The sequence below is a fragment of the Pongo pygmaeus genome, chromosome 9 (assembly GCF_028885625.2).
Source record: "Pongo pygmaeus isolate AG05252 chromosome 9, NHGRI_mPonPyg2-v2.0_pri, whole genome shotgun sequence".
In the NCBI taxonomy this organism is placed as follows: domain Eukaryota; kingdom Metazoa; phylum Chordata; class Mammalia; order Primates; family Hominidae; genus Pongo; species Pongo pygmaeus.
Window position 1 is genome coordinate 79,064,470 of NC_072382.2, and position 20,705 is coordinate 79,085,174.

General features: G+C 41.5%; 1 protein-coding gene across 9 annotated transcripts in view; it reads right to left on the reverse strand.

Moving 5' to 3' along the window:
• ALG8 (ALG8 alpha-1,3-glucosyltransferase) overlaps positions 1–20,705 on the reverse strand; it is a 38,471-nt gene that overhangs the window by 11,172 nt on the left and 6,594 nt on the right. For 8 of the 9 annotated variants that reach the window (XM_054437856.2, XM_054437858.2, XM_063672107.1 and 5 more), the window contains exons 2-8: positions 15,439–15,517; positions 12,130–12,323; positions 9,211–9,320; positions 7,339–7,406; positions 2,411–2,537; positions 2,031–2,134; positions 793–913 (exon numbers count right to left, since the gene is read on the reverse strand). In XM_054437856.2, coding sequence (XP_054293831.1) covers positions 793–913; positions 2,031–2,134; positions 2,411–2,537; positions 7,339–7,406; positions 9,211–9,320; positions 12,130–12,323; positions 15,439–15,517 — 803 coding nt within the window. The remainder of the gene's footprint in view (positions 1–792; positions 914–2,030; positions 2,135–2,410; positions 2,538–7,338; positions 7,407–9,210; positions 9,321–12,129; positions 12,324–15,438; positions 15,518–20,705) is intronic. The other variant, XM_063672109.1, reaches the window with a different exon arrangement.

The window sequence follows — 20,705 nt, forward strand, 5'->3', positions numbered from 1 at the left end:
GCCTGGGTTTTTCATTTCTTCTCATCTCATGTTAAAATGCAGGGTTATTTTCCTTATTGGTTTAATACTGAGAGTCACAACTTACATATTCTTCTTTCTTGTTTCTTATATGTTTAGGTTTAAAAGTGGGGTGGGCCAGGCATGGTGGCTGGTGCTGGTAATCCCAGCACTTTGGGAAGCCAAGGTGGGAGGATCATTTGAGACCAGAAGTTTGATCCCACTCTGGGCAACATAGTGAGACCCTCATCTCTAAAAAACAAAAATTTAAAAATCAGCCAGGTGTGGTGGTATGCACCTGTAGTCCCAGCAACTCAGGGGGCTGAGACAAGAGGATTGTTTGAGCCCAGGAATTTAAGGCTGCAGTGCGCTATGATCTTAACACCACTGCACTCCATCCTGGGTGACAGTGAGACCCTGTCTCTAAAAATAAGTAGGGGTTTGAATAGGAATGGTGAGAAGGGGGGAAGAAAAGCAGGGTTAACTGCTGCTGCCGAATAATTTTTTAATTACGGCAAAAATTACCTTTATAGAGTGTCTACATATTTTATTTTTTCCCCAGGAAAGGATCAATAACCTCATTACCACAAGGAGCTTTTATAAGGAAAACAGTTTGTTTATTGCACTAAAGCCTCAGTCCCAAGAACTGCTCCCCCTGTTCATCCTGAAAGCTGAAATGCAGGACTGGAGAACAAACAATTCAGCTACATTCAAAACACAAAGGTTTTTCCATTTCTCCATGTGCCTAGTCCTTTCAATATTCAGAGTCTGAGTAAAAAATGCTCGCTACCATACCGATGACAGACAGCACTTTGTCCAAAGCATTGTACAAAGCCCAGAAGTTTGGAGCCCAATATGCATGACAGAGGCCCCTCTTGAAAGGAAAGAGTCGGGAAAAGACTTGAGGCAGCTGATTCTGTTGAAAAGAGAAATGAAACTGATTAAACAGTCATCAATCTTTTTCAAATTCAAAAAGAGAACTAGGGAACTCTCTATGGTATAGTGTGTAGAAAGTTATGGGGTCTGGGTTCTAGTCTCTATTCCTTCAAGTAAGTGGTTATATGCTCACCACAATGTAAGTTCACAGAACCTTCTTTTGGTCTCACTTTGTCCACTGTCCAGTGGGACAATATACATAAAAATACTTTGAATACCAGTCCATACTATTATAATAATAGAAGAATTTACAAGCTACAAAGCAGAACACAGACTGCAGCTTATCCATGTCTACTAGGGTGAAGGGGAGAGCTGGGAAACTACGAAAGATGTGATGCATTTCAGTTTTAGTAAGAATTAAAATTAATTAGTTGATTTCAGGGTGGGGAAGAAGAGGAAGAAAGAAAACATCTGAACATCTGTTAAATTCTATGCACTTTAGAATGTTTGCTGTCTGTGTAAGACTGCAAAATTATTGATTTTGTTACAAATACATTTTATCAAGTAGGTAAACTTACAACTACAGAATACACAAATAATGAAGATCAATTCTGTGTTTGTGTATGTGTAATGTACAGTTAAACATATACATGTATATATATACACATATTTGAATGTGCACAAAAATGTCTGAAAGAATACTACCTTATCCGGCCAAGAGCAGTAGCTCACGCCTTTAATCCCAGCACTTTGGAAGGCTGAGGCGGGTGGATCACCTGAGGTCAGGAGTTCGAGACCAGCCTGACCAACATGTTGAAACCCTGTCTCTACTAAAAATACAAAAATTAGCTGGGCTTGGTGGCATGTGCCTGTAATCCCAGCTACTCAGGAGGCTGAGACAGGAGAATCGCTTGAATCCAGGAGGTAGAGGTTGCAGTGAGCCGAGATCACGCCACTGCATTCCAGCCTGGGTGACAGAGAGAGACTCCATCTTAAAAAAATAAAAAAGGGAATACTGCCCTATCTTTGGGGAGTCACGCTGGGTAAGGAGTAAGAAAAAAGTAGCTTTTACTTATTTTACATATTCCTGGATTTATTATGTTTTCTAAACACCAACAAAGAACATGTATTAATTGAAAAAAAAAAAAAAGGCTTACCAAGGCCAGGAAAGGACCCAATGAAAGAGCAGAAACTAGGAAAACAACCAGTCCCAGGGAAATAAGACGAACAAAGCTGAAACTCTTCCATCGAATAGACCCATCTACAGAAAAGGAACATTATCAGTAACCAGGAAGATGGAAAGGAACATTAATCATAACCTATATCATGTGCTAAAACTAGAAGTATCCCACAATAGTACACCAATCTATTCATGATGTGGCAAGAGCAGAGAAAAGCGAGAATGGGTAAAGGGCTTACAGGATCAGCAGCTGAGATATCTGCTGTGCTTCATAAAACCTTCTTATCAAGCAAGCCACCAAGTCAACACAGTAAGGAAAAAATCGAAAATGTTTTTGCTATTATTACCAAAACTTGCCTGGTTTATTTGCAGTGAAACAGTAGGATCGCAGCAGATATACACCATAAGCTGGTGCTACATAGAGGTAGATATGCTTGAAATGTAGGAGAACAGCAAAGAGAAATGCTCCTTCCATATGCCTTTTCTAGGAGATTTAAAAGGGAAATATCACTTTAAAATTCAGGGTAAATGAAATGCAATAATGTGGTATTCTGGATTGAATCCTGGAACAAAAAAAGGACATTAAAGGAAAAACAGGTGAAATTCAAATGCATCAATATTGCCTTCTTAGTCTTGATGAATGTACCATGGTTATGTAAGGTGGTAATGGGGGAAAATGGGTGAGGGGTATACAGGAACTCTCTGTACTATTTCTACAACTTTTCTGGAAAGCTAAAATTATTCTACAAAAACGTTATTAAAAAAACTAAAATTAGGCTGAGTGTGGTGGCTCACATCTGTAATCCCAGCACTTTGGTAAGCCGATGTGGAAGGATTGCTTGACCCTAGGAGTTCAAGACCAGCCTGGACAAAATAGGGAGGCCCTGTCTCTACAAAAAAATAAAAAATAAAAAAAAAATTAGCTAGGCATGATGGCTTGCACCTGTAGCACCAGCTACTCTGGAGGCTGAGGTGAGAGAATCTGCTTCAGCCCAGGAGGTGGAGGCTGCAATGAGCCATGATGACACCACTGCACTCCAACTTGGGTGACAGAGTGAGACCCTGTCTCCAAAATAAATAAATAAATAATAAAAATAAACAATACCTACTTTTTTAAATTTTTATTTTATTTTATTTTATTCGAGATGGAGTCTCGCTCTGTCTTGCCCAGGCTGAAGTGCAGTGGCATAATCCTGACTCACTGCAGCCTCCACCTCCTCGGTTCAAGCAATTCTCCTGTCTCAGCCTCCCGAGTAGCTGGGGCTACAGGCATGTGCCAACACACCCGGCTAATTTTTGTATTTTTTAGTAGAGACAGGGTTTCACCACGTTGGCCAGGCTGGTCTCAAACTCCTGACCTCAGGTGATCCACCTGCCTTGGCCTCCCAAAGTGCTGGGATTACAGGCGTGAACCGCCATGCCTGGCCCAAGGTAAATATTCTATAACCAGCATAAGGAAAACATAGGCAAGTGATTCCAGCTAGCTTTTTTTTTTTTTGAGACGGAGTTTTGTTCTTGTTGCCCAGGCTGGAGTGCAATGGCACGGTCTCATCTTACTGCAACCTCCACTTCCCGGGTTCAAGTAATTCTCCTGCCTCAGCCTCCCAAGTAGCTGGGATTACAAGTGCCCACCACCATGCCTGGCTAATTTTTTTGTATTTTTAGTAGAGATGGGGTTTCACCATGTTGGCCAGGCTGGTCTCAAACTCCTGGCCTCAATTGATCCACCTGTCTCAGCCTCCCAAAGTGCTGGGATTACAGGCATGAGCCACTGCGACCAGCCCAGCTAGCTTTTATACTCAGTCTAATGTGTTCATAAATTCATATTCCAACAAAGATTTATCATGTACTAAGCCTTATGCTGAGATAATATCCTACATGTCATCAGTAATAACATACTGCAAATTCTCCCTTAGGAATTAGAGCCCAGAGAATTAAATTACCTTCACCCCTCACAGTTTCAGAATAGCTGGAGTTGATTTCCAAAGAAGGGCTGGGAATGAGAACATGAACAAATATATAGGATGCTATGCTACCAAAAAAATCAATTAAATTTTATATTGTAGATTAGGTAACTCATATAGCACTATCAGGCTGAAGGCACCAGTCACTGCACTTGATCCTAACACTACTTAGGAAAACTAAAGGTATTCTGATGTAAAAAGAACAAACAAAGGCCAGGCGTGGTGGCTCATGCCTATAATCCCAGCACTTTGGGAGGCCGAGGCAGGTGGATCACTTGAGGTCAGGAGTTAGAGACCAGCCTGGCCAACATAGTGAAACCCTGTCTCTACTAAAAATACAAAAAATTAGCCGGGCATGGTGGTGGGTGCCTGTAATCCCAGCTACTCGGGAGGCTGAGACAGGAGAATCACATGAGGTGGAGGCTGCAGTGAGCTAAGATCATGCCACTGCACTCCAGCCTGGGCGACAATGCAAGACGCTATCTCCAAAAAAAAAAAAAAAAAAAAAAAAGAACAAACAAAACAAAAGCAGCTTACTATAACTAAGAAGTTATAGTAAGAATTTGGCTGGGTGCGGTGGCTAACGCCTGTAATCCTAGCACTTTGGGAGGCTGAGGTGGGTGGATCACGAAGTCAGGAGATTGAGACCATCCTGGCTAACATGGTGAAACCCCGTCTCTACTAAAAATACAAAAAATTAGCCGGGCGTGGTGGTGTGCACCTGTGGTCCCAGCTAACTGGAGGCTGAGGCAGGAGGACTGTTTGAGCCCAGGAGGTTGAGGTTACAGTGTGCTGTGAATGCACCACTGCATTCTCCAGCCTGGGTGACACAGCATGACATTGTCTTCAAAAAAAAAAGAAAGTCTGAAATCTATCCACCTCATAGGAATTTCGGAAGGATTAAATGAGATAACAGTCCTGATGTTCTACAGGGGAAACTGCCACAGGGACCATGAAAAGCCAGGTTCCTTCTCTCACCAGGTGCGGTCTAGAATAGGTAGCTTTAGGAGTAATAACAAAAAAGAGCAGGAATGCTTCCAGGTCTCTCTTCAATTTTATAACTTATTTAAGATCTGGGTAAGGTCTAGCTGGTTCCATAGTCAAATTTTATTTGTTCAATAAGCATCCAACAAATATTCATTGAACATCAATTATATTCTAATTACTATGTATGTAGCTTTTTATGGTTAAAAGAGAAAAGTTTATCCAGACATTTATAGTTGACAAAGAACTTTAGATTATCAAATTTGATCTTTCCAATGTCCCTGTGAGGTAAGTAGCCCCATTTTACAACTAAGAATGTAGCAGTAAATTTCATTTTATGGGGAAAATGAGGCTAGGAGGGTTAAATAACTTGCCTTCAGTTAATGGTTCTCAAGCCTGATGGTGTATCAAAATTCCTTAGAGAGTCTTAAGCCCCATTCCCAGAGACTTTGATTCCATGTACAAAGGGATGGCCCCAAAATCTGAATTTCTGATTTCCTCCTCTATAGGAGGAATAATAATTCTAACAACTTCACAGAATGGTTCTGAAGTTTACTCAATAAGATATATGTAAGCCAGGTGTGGTGGCACACATCTGTAATCCCAGAGACTCAGGAAGCAGAGGTAGGAGGACTGTTCAAGGCCAGGAGTTCAAGACCTGCCTCTAATCCTAGCACTTTGGGAGGCCAGAGTGGGAGGATCACTTGTGGTCAGGAGTTTAAGACCAGCCTGGACAACACAGTGAAACCCCCTTCTCTACCAAAAAAAAAAAAAAAAAAAAAAAAAATTAGCCAGGTATGGTGGTGTGCACCTGTAGTTCTAGCTACTCAAGAGGCTGAGGTGAGAGAATTGCTTGAGCCCAGGAGTTTGAGGAGGCAGTGAGCCAGATTGCGCCAGTGCACTCCAGCCTGGGCGACAGAGCAAGACTCCAACTCTTAAGAAAAAAAAAAAGCCCGGGCGCGGTGGCTCACACCTGTAATCCCAGTACTTTGGGAGGCCAAGGCGGGCAGATCATGAGGTCAGGAGATCGAGACCATCCTGTGAATGGTAAAACCCCGTCTCTACTAAAAATACAAAAAATTAGCCGGGCGTGGTGGCAGGCTCCTGTAGTCCCAGCTACTCGGAAGGCTGAGGCGGGAGAATGGCGTGAACACAGGAGGCGAAGCTTGCAGTGAGCCAAGATCGCGCCACTGCACTCCAGCCTGGGAGAGAGGGCGAGACTCCGTCTCAAAAAAAAAAAAAAAAGAAAAAAAAAATACATGGAATGTATGTAATCGTAGTAGCCATGTATTCGAGTAAGCCCTGAGTTGCACAGCTCATTAACATTGGTCAGGACTACACACAGTTCTTCTGATTCCAAATCCCCTTCTATTACATTAATCTTCATGCTGCTGACAGTAAAGGATCACCATCATAGTTATTATATTGTAAAGACTGCTGCTAGAGACTTCATTCGTACATAAATTATCCCAACCAGACAAAATGTAATTTAGGGGCCGGGCACGGTGGCTCATGCCTGTAATCCCAGCATTTTGGGAGGCTGAGGTGGGCGGATCACTTGAGGTCAGGAGTTTGAGACCAGCCTGCCTACATGTTGAAACCCCATCTCTAATAAAAATACAAAAATTAGCCGGGCGTGGTGGTGGGCGCCTGTAATCCCAGTTACTTGGGAGGCTGAGGCACAAGAATCACTTGAACCTGGGAGGCAGAGGTTGCAGTGAGCCGAGATCGTGCCACCGCACTCCAGCCTGGGCGGTAGAGCGAGATTCATTCTCAAAAAAAAAAAAAAAAAAAGAAAAGAAAGAAAATGTAATTTAGGGCAGGCACAGGGGCTCATGCCTATAATTCCAGCACTTTGGGAGGCCGAGGCAGGAGGATCACTTGAGGTCAGGAGTTCGAGCCAACATGGCAAGACCCCGTCTCTACTAAAAATGCAAAAATTAGCCAGGTATGGTGGTGTGCACCTGTAATCCCAGCTACTCATGAGGCTTGAACCCAAGAGGCAGAGGTTGCAGTGAGCTGAGATTGTGCCACTGTACTCCAGTCTGGGCGACAGAGTGAGACTGTCTCAAAATACAAACAAACAAAAACTCAATTTAATTCAGGCCTGCCGCATGCTAACAAGCTTTTGGAGTACAATTGTCTCATCTGTTAAATTAAGAAAATTATGGTCAAAAGAGAAGATGGAATTTGTGAGAAATACCTAATAAAAGTGTCCATCGCACTTGGCAACTCAAAACAGTTAAATAAATTTACCCGTCACCCACTACACTGTTCCCTTTATAATCTAAAAACTAATCTAAACGGGAAAAAATGTGATTAAACAATTATGTTTACCTGAAATAATCGTGCAATGGAGAGTAGCATTAATCCAAATAAAAAGCCATTGTACTGAAAATGAATATCTGGACTTAGGTCAAGGAAAGACAACAGAGGATACCAAATTCATAATGAACTATACCAGCTGATGGAGTATAGAAATTCCAAATGCTTTAATAGCAAAATTAAAGACAAAAAATACTACTACTAATGTGGACTGCTCATAAATATGTTTTCTATAAACAGATTCAAATCTTTTTTTTAAATACTTTTTTTTTTTTGAGATGGAGTCTCACTCTGTCACCCAGGCTGGAGTGCAATGGCACAGTCTTGGCTCACTGCAGCCTCTGCCTCCTGGGTCCAAGCGATTCTCCTGCCTCAGCCTCCCGAGTAGCTGGGACTACAGGCACATACCACCACACCCAGCTAATTTTTTTGTATTTTTAGTAGAGACGGGGTTTCACTATGTTGGCCAGGCTGGTTTCAAACTCCTGACCTCGTGATTCCCCAACCTTGGCCTCCCAAAGTGCTGGGATTACAGGCGTCAGCCGCTGCACCCGGCCTAAACACATATTTTTATTTTTGCTAATCTCTGTATCATTCCAATTTTGCTGAAGCAAACACCATAGTCAAATCTTTAATTGAAACTTACATTTGGGGGTGTGGTGGCTCACACCTGTAATCCCAGCACTTTGGGAGGCTGACAGGGACAGATCACTTGGGACCAGGCGTTCAAGACCAGCCTGGCTAACATGGGAAACCCTCGTCTCTACCAAAAGTACAAAACTTAGTCAGATGTGGTGGCACACACCTGTAGTCCCAGCTACTCGGGAGGCTGAAGCATGAGAATCACTTGAACCCAGGAGGCGGACATTGCAGTGAGCTGAGATTGTACCACTGCACTCCAGTCTGGGTGACAGAGCAAGACTGTCTCAAATTAAAAAAAAAAGAAAAGAAACTTATGTTCAATGACATCTTAGACTAGATGATTTAAAATATACAAATTTTTTAAATTTAAAAACAAATTTATGTTTAAGAAGAAAAACAAAACTTTCCCAGGTTTTTCCTACCTTTTCTACCTTAAAGGCTCCGCAGCTCAGGGGCAAGAAGTTTTTTGTTTTTTAGAATTAGGGATGAGAAAGGAAGGGACCTAACTGCTACTAAGACCACCAGCATGCAGCATTGCATTGTTTATAGGACATATACAATCTTATGTATTAAGCCTCACAATGAACCTGTGAGGTATTTAGAATTATCCTCTTTAGAGATACTTTAGAGATTAAGAAATTAAGCCTCAGAGACATTCATCTACTCATGGTTCTAAAGCTGTTAATGGCAACTAAGATTTGGGTCCAGGTTATGTTGAAACCAGAGTCTGGGTGCTTTCCTCCACACCAGGCTACCTTTATGAAAACTGAAACTATTAGCTTTCATTGCAAGGATTTTAATTACATCCAGAAGCCCTGAATTTAAAAACTTTGCCTTTTAATATGTGGTAAGCCAAGATGGTAGAAAAGCACAAATGCCTGACCATTCCCACATGCACACTGTGATATGCCTTTTCCAATTAAAGGTATTTGGAATAATGTGTTACAAAACTATTTAATATGTATGTATCAGATTAATCTAAAAATAGTTCACAATCTCAGTACATTGTTTTATTGATGATTTAGCTGGTTCTCACACATCCCACTAATTTTTCAGAAATGAAATACTCTAACCTCAGAGTCCAGTGAAGTTGGGCAGAGACCACAGTTAAGTGAGCCTACTAACCCACCCCACACTCATTTTCAGAAGGAGCTCACATCTCCAATCATTATTATAGAAAACATTAATCTTGTATTAGTATACATCAGAATAAGGGAATAGTACATAGAATATCAAGGATACGGTCCACAATTAATAACCCGAAGTTCCACAGAAGTAATACCGATAGAATAAATTTTGGCTTTTCTGTAAGTTCTTTACCCACTTTTTTTCCATCAATGCATTTACAGCACCTACATTGAAACATTAGGAAAGAAACAGAAACAACTTTGATCTTCATTGGAACATCACTTCTGCAGAGTAAACTATGATACATTAGTCATTCCTGACAAACTACATGCCATTCTTTTTTTTTTTTTCTCCCAATTTTTCTTTTTCTTTTTTTAGAAGGGATGGGGTATCACTATGTTGCCCAGGCTGATCTCGAACTCCTGGGCTCAAGCAGTCCTCCTGCCCTGGCATCCCAAAGTCCATGCCATTCTTGATTTCTTAAAAAGGTTACAGCAAGCTGAGCAGGGTGGCAGGTGCCTGGCTACTCAGGAGGCTGAAGTGAGAGGACCACTTCAGCTTGGGTGTCTGAGGCCAGCCTGGGCGATGTAGTAAGACCTTGTCACTAGAAAAAAAAAAAAAAGAAAAAGTGGTAGCACAAACAAGGACCTCGGGGCCTGTTCCACGTCTTTTTCTAAGCTATGCTGATCTAAAACAAAGTCTTCATTTAATAAAATTAAAAATAAAAAGCCACGTAAACCCCAAAGTAAGGATTTTGAAAACTGAGAGAGCATACATTATTTCAGTCCTTAAGAGTAAAAACTGTGGACCAGGCCGATTAGCACTCTAAATTATATATCATAATACCAGCCAAATTAAGAACAGAACTGCAAATGTGCACCTCCTGACTGTCCAAATAATAATTTAAAAACCTTTATGTAAAAATGTATGTCATTTAAATGTTGAGATATATTACTAAGTGACAATAGCAGGTGACAAAATAGTAAGATCCTATTTTTATTTTGTGAAAATTATATTCGAACACAGAAAAGAGACTGAACTAACATACACCAAAATGTTAATAGTGATTAGTATAGGTGGGGGAGTATGAATCATTTTTACTTTGCATGTGTGTGTGCTTTTCCAAAGTTTTTACAATGGGGATGTATTATTCTATAAAAAGATGATATTGAAAATGTGCTACATTTGAAGAGTGGCAAATTCTAACAATAAATCTAAAACAAATAATAGACGCAATTAAAGGGGGACTAGCAAAGGTATCCTCCTTTTCCCCTATGGAGCCTCAGTTCCCTCATGAATAGAGGCAGTAAACTTACAGGGTCACTGAGAAAATTAAATAAGTTAATAATCTGTATATCGTGCTTGGTTCTGGGAACTGACACATAGATTTCAATTTTTTTTTTTTTTTTGAGACAGGGTCTCAGTCTGTCGCCTAGGATGGAGTGCAGTAGCGTAATCACAGCTCACTGCAGCCTTGATCTCCCAGGTTCAAGAGATTCTCTGCCTCAGGCTCCAAAGTAGCTGGGACAAGTCCCCGGCAACCACAGCCGGCTAATTTTTGTATTTTTAGTAGAGGCAGGGTTTCACCATGTTATCCAGGCTGGTCTCAAACTCCTGAGCTCAAGCAATACACCAGCCTTGGCCTCCCAAAGTGCTGGGATTACAGGCATGAGACACCATGCCTGGCCTTTCAACAATCTTTTTAACTATTCCCTGTACTTTGCAGATGGAAATGAATTCTATTTCCTCTCCCTTTGTGCTTGTATACTCTTCCTCTGGAAGCTTGAATTCAAACATTTTGAGTTAAAAAGAGTATACTAAAAATTACCTTCCCTTTCAACTCTTGCCAGGTCATAAACAGATTGAAAGGAAGGGTTTCAAACAGGATAATTCAACGAGAATGCGCAAGGGTTAAGACATTCCCAAGGGACTCTTTACTGAGTGGGGCAAGGGTTCAGTGTAGAGGGCCTCACAAACAGAAATGATCCATTTATGACAAGGGTCACTGAATGAACACCAGTCACTGTTCTGTCACAATCACACCAGCAAGCTTAAGAGTTAGGAAAGAATGAGGTCGGTGCGGCGGCTCATGCCTTTAATCCCAGCACTTTGGGAGGCCGAGGTGGGTGGATCACGAGGTCAGGAGTTCAAGACCAGCCTGGCCAACATGGTGAAACCCTGTCTCTACTAAAAATACAAAAATTAGCCTGCCATAGTGGTGTGCACCTGTAATCCAAGCTACTTGGGAGGCTGAGGCAGGAGAACTGCTTGAACCCGAGAGGCAGTTGCAGTGAGCCAAGATCGCACCACAACACTCCAGCCTGGGCAACAGAGCAAGATTCCATCTCAGGAAAAAAAAAAAGAATTAGGAAAGAATGGAAACTGACATTAACTGAAACTTAGTACTTGGAAGTCACTGTGCAAGACATTCTATATATGTGTATTCAATACTTAAAATTAACTTATAAGTTGTAAAACATAAACATTTAAAATATAAGCATAACTTAAAATAACAAAGAGTCTTCATGAAGGAAAGTATACGCGGAAACAACTAAAAGCACTCAGTGAAATGTCTTGAGTTTACTAGAATGAAAGCTCTGTAAAAGCAGACTGGTGGTTAGCACAATGCATACATGTGCGCTACTGTGCATGTACTGTGTGCAACCCCCAAGATAGGGTAGGTGATGGAAGTCTCTGGAGGCCTGCTGCAAGGAAGCAAAGAAAAACATATGGAGCTATTCTGGGTGGGAGAAATGACCCTAGAACTATACTTGGGACTACTTCTTTTCACAACATTCATAATCTCTTGTTCAACCTCTGCCTTGTAACTCCACCTTATCCCCATTTCTTCCACAAGATTCAGCTAGAGTGCTTTAAACATGTAGTTTAAAGCACAATACAATTTTTCATTGTTCTAGCATTTGCTATCATATAAACTTTGTTCCTCCTAAATTGGGAGTAAGTTAATACTACTTAACACTGTACTATTTCTTCAATACATTCCACACAAAAAATGACATGCTCCAGACTTACTCACGGACAGCATACACAAAGAGTACATCCATAAAGATGACGGAAAATCTCTGGAAAAGTAAGGTCCTTGAGCTGGAGTAATTCAAATTATGGACATTCAGCATCTCTTGATCAAAATATTTGGCGACATGTGACAGGATATACTCAAACCATGCAAAGAAAGGGGGATAATCCAACGTCCACTCTGAAGTTGCCTGTGATAAAAACAGAAGATCAGACATATCCTAAATAACTGAATAAACAAAGATGGTGCAATGATTTAAAATTTTTCATTCTCTGGTCTTTAAAACAGCACAATGAGGCTGGGCCTGGTAGCTCACACCTGTAATCCCAGCACTTTGGGAGGACAAGGCAGGCAGATCGCTTGAGCCCAGGAGTTCAAGACCAGTCTGGGCAACATGGTGAAACCCTGTCTCTATTTTTAATTAAAAACAAACGAACAAATATCACAGTGAAATGCTGTTGCACTTAAAATATTCCCTAAATTAAAAGAACAATTCCTATGTAAGACTGAACAGAACACTAAAACCTGTCTTGTAAATTATTTAACAAGGTCTTCAATTTCCTTAAATACAGTCAACTATACTTAAAGGAAATTAATTTGAAACCTGGAGATGATAAACTTGGTTATGACATGGTTCTACTCATCTAAATAACAAATTCACTAACTTAGGTTCAAATTCTGTCTTAGAGATACAATTTCCCTATTTGTAAAATGAGGTATTATGAAGATTAAATGAGATAATACATATGAAATATATTTATAAACAACAAAATAATACACAAATGCTATTATATTTTGTTTCACTAAGTTATATGATCCTGGAGAATAGAAACTATCCTTTATCATTTTGTATCCTCAGCATTTAGTAAGTGCCTGACATATTGTTTGGGATCAAATAACCATTAGTTAAAGGAACAGTTGCTAATGAGTAAATGAAAATAGAAATCATATGAAAATATACAAGCTTTAGAATAGTATATTTTGTTAGATTTTTCTAAGTTTCAGTTTTCTTTTTCTTTTTTTGAGATGGAGTCTTGCTCTCTCACCCAGCCTGGAGTGCAGTGGCGCGATCTCGGCTCACTGTAAGCTCCGCCTCCCGGGTTCACACCATTCTCCTGCCTCAGCCTCCCGAGTAGCTGGGACTATAGGAGCCCACCACCACACCCGGCTAATTTTTTGTATTTTTAGTAGAGACGGGGTTTCACCATGTTAGCCAGGACAGTCTCAATCTCCTGACTTCGTGATCCACCCACTTTGGCCTCCCAAAGTGCTGGGATTACAGGCGTGAGCCACCGTGCCCAGCCTAAGTCTGTTTTTGCACCTATACAACAGGGATAGTAGTATCTACCTCATGGGTTATGGTATTCCATTTTATATATACATATAAAATACTAAATACGGTATCGAAACTCATAGGAAAGTTGCAAAAAATTTGCCTTAAAAAAAACTCCCTGGGCCGGGCATAGTGGCTCACACCTGTAATCCCAGCACTTTGGAAGGCCGAGGCAGGTGGATCACCTGAGGTCAGGAGTTCAAAACCAGCCTGACCAACATGGTGAAACCCTGTCTCTACTAAAAATACAAAAAAAAAAAAAAAAAAAAAAATTTCCTGGGCATGGTAGTGGGTGCCTGTAATCCCAGCTACTCAGGAGGCTAAGGCAGGAGAATCGCTTGAATCCAGGAGGCAGACGTCGCAGTCAGTCGAGATCGTGCCATTGCACTCTGGCCTGGATGAGAGTGAGACTTTGTCTCAAAAGAAAACAAAACAAAACAAAATCCAACTCCCTGTCAGCAGAGTACTGCTTTTCATCAAGAAATTTCTGGGCCGGGCGCAGTGGCTCATGCCTGTAATCCCAGCACTTTGGGAGGCTGAGGCAGGCAGATCACAAGGTCAGGAGATCGAGACCATCCTGGCTAACATGGTGAAACCCCGTCTCTACTAAAAATACAAAAAATTAGCCGGGCGTGGTGGCGGGCACCTGCAGTCCCAGCTACTCGGGAGGCTGAGGCAGGAGAATGGCGTAAACCTGGGAGGTGGAGCTTGCAGTGAGCGGAGATCGCGACAGTGCACTCCAGCCTGGGCAACAGAGCGAGACTCCGTCTCAAAAAAAAAAAAAGAAATTTCTGGAGTGATGTCTGTTTTTCATAAAGTATTACACACAGTTTAGTAATTCATACCAGAAACAAAAATACAAGCTGGGTGCAGTGGCTCACGCCTGTAATCCCAGCACTTTGGGAGGCCAAGATGGGTGGATCACCTGAGGTCCGGAGTTCGAGACCAGCCTAGCCAACATGGTGAAACCCCCTCTTTACTAAAAACACAAAAGTTAACTGGGGCATGGTGGCGGGCGCCTGTAATCCCAGCTACTTGTGAGGCTGAGGCAGGAGAATCGCTTGAACCCGGGAGGCAGAGGTTGCAGTGAGCTGAGATTGTGCCACTGCACTCCAGCCTGGGTGACAGAACGAGACTCTGTCTCAAAAAAAAAAAAAAGGAAAAGAAATAGAAATAAAAATACAGACGTAGTTTTTATAAACAATATGAGAGAATGGTTTGTATATTACCTGATGTCTACACATCACATTTGATTATTCCTTTCCTCATAAAATCACAAAACATTAGGAACAGACAGGATCTTAGAAATAATTCACTCCAAATCCTTATGTGCCAGATGAGACACTAAGGCCCAGAGACATGAAGTATCCTTTCTCTACGTAACTAGATAGTGGCAGAGCCAGGCCTCAGAATCCAGTTCTTCCTCTTTCCCAGTCCACTATTCTTTCAAAAAGTGTGGTAGATACTATACCTCCCAATTTATATAGACTGGGAAACTCATTTTGAAGTAAGGGGATTCCCTAGTAGTGCAAGAGGGCAGAACTGAGAAGAAACCACAATTTTTATAAAAATTAATTAGATCTATGATGGCAGGAAAATTTTTTTTTTTTTTTTTGAGACAGAGTCTAACTCTGTCACCCAGGCTGGAGTGCAGTGGTGCGACCTCGGCTCACTGCAACCTCCACCTCCCAGGTTCAAGCGATTTTCCTGCCTCAGCCTCCTGAGTAGCTGGGATTACAGGTGCCCACCACACCCAGCTAATTTTTGTATTTTTAGTAGAGACGGGGTTTCACTGTGTTGGCCAGGCTGGTCTCCAACCCCTGACTTCATGATCTGCCCGCCTTGGCCTCCCAAAGTGCTGGGATTACAAGTGTGAGCCACCGCACCTGGCCGGAAAACATTTTTAATATCAGTAATATTTACCTAGTTTATAGATGAATCTTAAAAAAAAAAGGTGAAAATTAAAACTTACCTCATAATACCACTGTGATATTGGCAAACTGTGAGTGATAGCAAGCCAGTTTCGGTGTACTTCAAAATCTGTGGAATGGCTACTCAAAACAATTAGATGAATAAAATGAGATTTTGCAATATTTATCGATTTCTAATTCCCATAGTTATGCTTTTAAATGGACTGACATTCCCTAAGCAGTCACAGCTCACTGTCCTATAGAGACACAAATAGACATTACATAATCCCGTAACACCTCATTTATCTGGAGGTCAGATCTTCTAGGAAGTTGTTCAGCAATCTACAAGTCAGTGAAAAGGGTCTCAGAACTACCTAAAGGGCTGACAAGAAGACAAGAAGCCCAGACTTTTTCTTTTTCTTTTCCTTTTTTTTTTTTTTGAGGCGGAGTCTCCTTCTGTCGTCCAGGCTGGAGTGTAGTGGACCCATCTCAGCTCACTGCAACCACCGCCTCCCGGGTTCGCGCGAGTCTCCTGTCTCAGCCTCCCGAGCAGCTGAGACTACAGGCATGTACCACCAATCCTGGCTAATTTTTAGTAGAGATGGGGTTTCACCATGTTGTCCAGGCTGGTCTCAAACTCCTGACCTCAGGTGATCCACCTGCCTCAGTCTCCCAAAGTGCTGCGATTACAGGCGTGAGCGACCACGCCCGGCCTAGCCCAAACTTTTTCTTACAGGCGGCCCTCAGGCCTTTGCTCAGAAGTGACTTCCTCTTGCTCACAAACAATTCTAACAAAATTCATTACCTGAAAAAGGCCTCATATACCAAGACGTAAGGATGAGGAGTTCATCTGACAGAGAAGGTGGGAAAAGATCCTTGCCTTGCCTTTCCTATGTCTCCAAATTCTCCCTCTTCCCATCACTATATATAAGGATCACCCATCTTTAGAAAAAATATTTTCCTGTTTGTCCACTGCTGTATCTCCCCTCCACATTTAGAACAGCACCTGACGCATGGACAAGCTCAATACATTCTTGCTGAATATCCACTCACCAAAGTCAACAATGAGTTCCACAGCAAAGCCCAATTTACACTTTCCAACGTTTTACACAACCTTTCCACAATGAGAACTTTCTCCTACCTCCAGCCAACCCCTTCTGTCTCAATCATGGCTTTCCCTTCCTATATTCATCAGGGACATGTTGATATTCCCCGAGGTTCAGTTCTTGGTCCCCTTTTTACGCAACTTATTCTGCTCTGGACAATCTTATGCAAACTTTCTGGTTCCACTGTCAATTGTATAATGATGACTCCCAAATTACGTTTTTTTTTTTGGAGATGCAGTCTCGCTCTGTTGCCAGGCTGGAGTGCAGTAGTGCGATCTTGGCTCACTGACACCTCCGTCTCCCAGGTTCAAACGACTCCCCTGCCCCAGCCACCCAAGTAGCCGGGACTACAGGTGCACGGCACCACGCCCGGCTAATTTTTTTTTTTTTTTTGTATTTTAGTAGAGATGGGGTTTTACTGTGTTGGCCAGGATGGTCTTATCTCCTGACCTCGTGATCAGCCTGCCTCGGCTTCCCAAAGTGCTGGGATTACAGGCATGAGCCACCATGCCTGGCCTACTCCCAAATTTCAATATGCAACATTGGCTTCTTTCCTAAGTTGTAGAGACAGACACCTCCAACTTCCTGTTAACAATCTCACTTGAATTTCCTACAGATATTTCAGACGAGATCGGGCGCGTTCAGGGTGGTATGGCCGTAGACTCCTACAGATATTTCAAAATCTCCACTCAAAACTGAATTGATGACCCATCCATCCCAAGTCTAAGTACGTATACCCAACAGAAATGCATAGTATGTTCACTAAACGACATGTACTATAAGAATGTGCAAAGTGGGGCTGGGTGCGGTGGCTCACACCTGTAATTCCAGCACTTTGGGAGGCCGAGGCAGGCGGATCACGAGGTCAGGAGATCGAGACCATCCTGGCTAACATGGCGAAACCCCATCTCTACTAAAAATATTAAAAATTAGCCAGGCATGGTGGTGGGCACCTGTAGTCCCAGCTACTCAGGAGGCTGAGGCAGGAGAATGGCATGAACCCAGCAGGCGGAGCTTGCAGTGAGCTGAAATCACGCCACTGCACTCCAGCCTGGGCGACAGAGCAAGACTCCGTCTCAAAAAAAAAAAAAAAAAAAAAAGTGCAAAGTAAAACTATTTGCAACAGGTAAAAAGTGGAGATAAATGTCCACGAACAGCAGAATGGCTAAATAAATTGTGGTGTTTTCACACAATGGAATACTGTAGGGCAGTAGTTCTCAAAGTGTGATTCAGGGACTCACAGGGAGAGCCTTTCAAGGAGTTTGAAATATGTACTATTTTCATAATAATATTCAGATGTAATTTGTTCTACTTTCACTCATTCTCTCACAAGTATACAGTGACGTTCTAGAGGCTACATAATGTGATGTCATCACTCTGAAGGCCAGTGAAATTTGTGCTTATATATTCTTGTGCTTGAACAATTCGTTTTAATTTCTAAAATGGTAATTATCTATTATACAGCCCACATAAAAATATAGCTCTTTGTGACCCTCAATTATTTTTAAGAAGTGATTCTGACTAAAAAGTTTGAGAACCAGTGCTATCTAGTGATAAGAATGAAAAAACAATAATTATACAACAACGCACAAACTTAATGTTGAGTGAAAGCCAGATCCAAGAGAATAGATTATATGATTACATTTGTATAAAATTCAAAAACAAACAAAAAAAACCCAAACAAAAATTCAAAAACAGGCAAAATTTAACCTATGCAGCTAAAAGAACATCAGAGGCCAGGCATGATGGCTCACGCCTGTAATCTCAACACTTTGGGAGGCCAAGGCGGGTGGATCACTTGAGCTCAGGAGTTCAAGACCAGCCTGGGTAACATAACGAGACCCCATCTCTAGAAAAAATTTAAAAATTAGCCAGGCATGGCGGCACGCCCCTGTAGTCCCAGCTACTCAAGAGGTTGAGGTGGGAGGACTGCTTGAGCCCAAGAGGCTGAGGCTACAGTGAGCCAAGTTTGCACCACTGCACTCCAGCATGGGAGACACAGCAAGACCTGGTCTCAAAAAAAAAAAAAAAAAAAAAAGAAAAGAAAAGAAAGAAAAAAAGGTGAGAATATCAATACCTTTAGTGGGGTGGGGTTGTGGGAAGTGGCTGGAAAGATGCACAAGGGATAATATTCTGCTTATTGATCTATATGCTTTTTACAGATGTATTCACTTTGCAAAAATTCAGTGAGCTGTACATTTATGATTTGCACTTCTGGTATTTTATACTGGATTTTTTATGGAATTCTAGGTTGAAATTTACTTCCACTGAACTTTGGAAGCTTATTCCATTGGTTTTTAGTATAAAATATTGATGTTGGTAAGTCTCTTTCCTTCATGGTTTTCATCTCTGGAAGTTTCCTGTTTCTCCTTTTTATCCATAGCAGTCTGAAATGTCTAGTGATTAATGTCTTCGTGAGGGTCTTTTTTCATTAATTATGCTGAGTATGTAGTGCCTTCAGTTCTGGGAAATTTATTATTTGTTAATCTTCTCCCCTGTGTTTTTTTTTTTCTGAAATTTCTTTAGATGGATGCTAGACACCCTAGATTGAACTTATAATTTTTATCTTTTCTCTCATATTTCTCATATTTTTGAAAGATTTACTCAATTTGTCCTTAATTTTGGCAATAACATTTTCTATTAACCACTGTTTCTCTGATAATTCCTGTTTCATAGCATCTGTACTTGTTTTATAGACATGTCTTTTTTACTCTCTTTGGAGACAGCATTTACAAAATCTGAGTGAGTTTGGGGACACTTTCTTTTCCTATATAGTTGTACTATGTAGACTTTTTCCAGTCTCTTTTTTGGTTGCTTTAGTTATTTTGTTGTTTCCTATTCAAAACTGTTGGAGACTTCACTTTTGTTGGAGTGCTGGGATTACTGGCGTGAGCCACTGCATCCGTCAGTAAAAGTAATCTTAATTGCTGAAATGACACTTGAAAAAAAAAGCAAAACTAAGACTAGAGACATAATGATAAATAGTAAACAACTACTTTTTTTAATTGCATTAACAAAATCTACAATCAGCCTAGCACAGTGGTTCATGCCTATAATCTCAGTACTTTGGGAGGCCATGGTGGGAGGACAGCTTGAGGTTGGAAGTTCAAGACCAGCCTGGGCAACATAATGAGACTCCCATCTCTACAAAAAACTTAAAAATTAGCTGGTGTTGTGGTGTGCACCTGTAGTCCCAGCTACTCAGGAGGCTGAGGCCAGAGGACGGCTTGAGCCCAGGAATTTAAGGCTGCAGTGAGCTATGACTGTGGCACTGTACTCTAGCCTGAGCAACAGAGTTAGACTCTGTCTCTAAAATTTTTGACCACCATCTCCAGCTAATTCTTTGTATTTTTTGTAGAGACAGGGTTTCACTATGTTGCCCAGGCTGGTCCCAAACTCCCGAGCTCAAGCAATCTGCCTGCCTTGGCCTTCCGAAGTGCTGGGATTACAGGTGTGAGCCACTGCACCCAGCTCTGTCTCTAAAAATTAAAACAAACAAAAACCTACCATGTCTTACTTGTCCTATGATAGCTTCTTAAACTGAACTCCCCATCTTCACTCAGGCCCTTCATTAATCTAGCTTTCACATTGCAGCCAAAGTAGTATTTCTAAATCACGAATGTTATATTTCCCTTTTAATTGGCCTCTGCCCTCTGGATAAACTCTAAAGTACTCAACATAGCCTAAAAGATCTTTTTGGATCTCACTTACTCACCTTTTCAGCCCATTTCTCACTGTCCTCCCACCTGTCTTTGTCTTACTCTACATTCACCTTTTCCCTCTGCCTGCAACACTCCGTGTGAGGTAGGTTCTTTAACTCTTAACCATTTCACCAGTGGCTTAGAGAAGCAGCTTGCCCTGTCATACTGTAGCCAGTATATAGCAGAGCCAGATTCTAACCAGGGCAGTCTGACTCCCTAGCTATGGCTCTTAAACCACCAAATACTTCCAAAGTTAGTTGTTATTTTCTCCGCAAATCCTTCCTGACCTCAAGGCAAAATAAATCTTTAATTTGTCCATTTCTATCTCTAATGCCACCACTCCAATTCAAGTCAGCATCTTCTCTCATGTAGACTTTCTCAAAGGGCACCTAGCCTTCCTGACTCTCCTTCTGCCTCCTCCAGTCATTTATATGGGAGCCAAAAAATATTTTATAAATGCAAATCATTTCCACTGAGCTTATAAAATCAAAATCTAAATTTTTCATCCTGGCTTTATAAGCT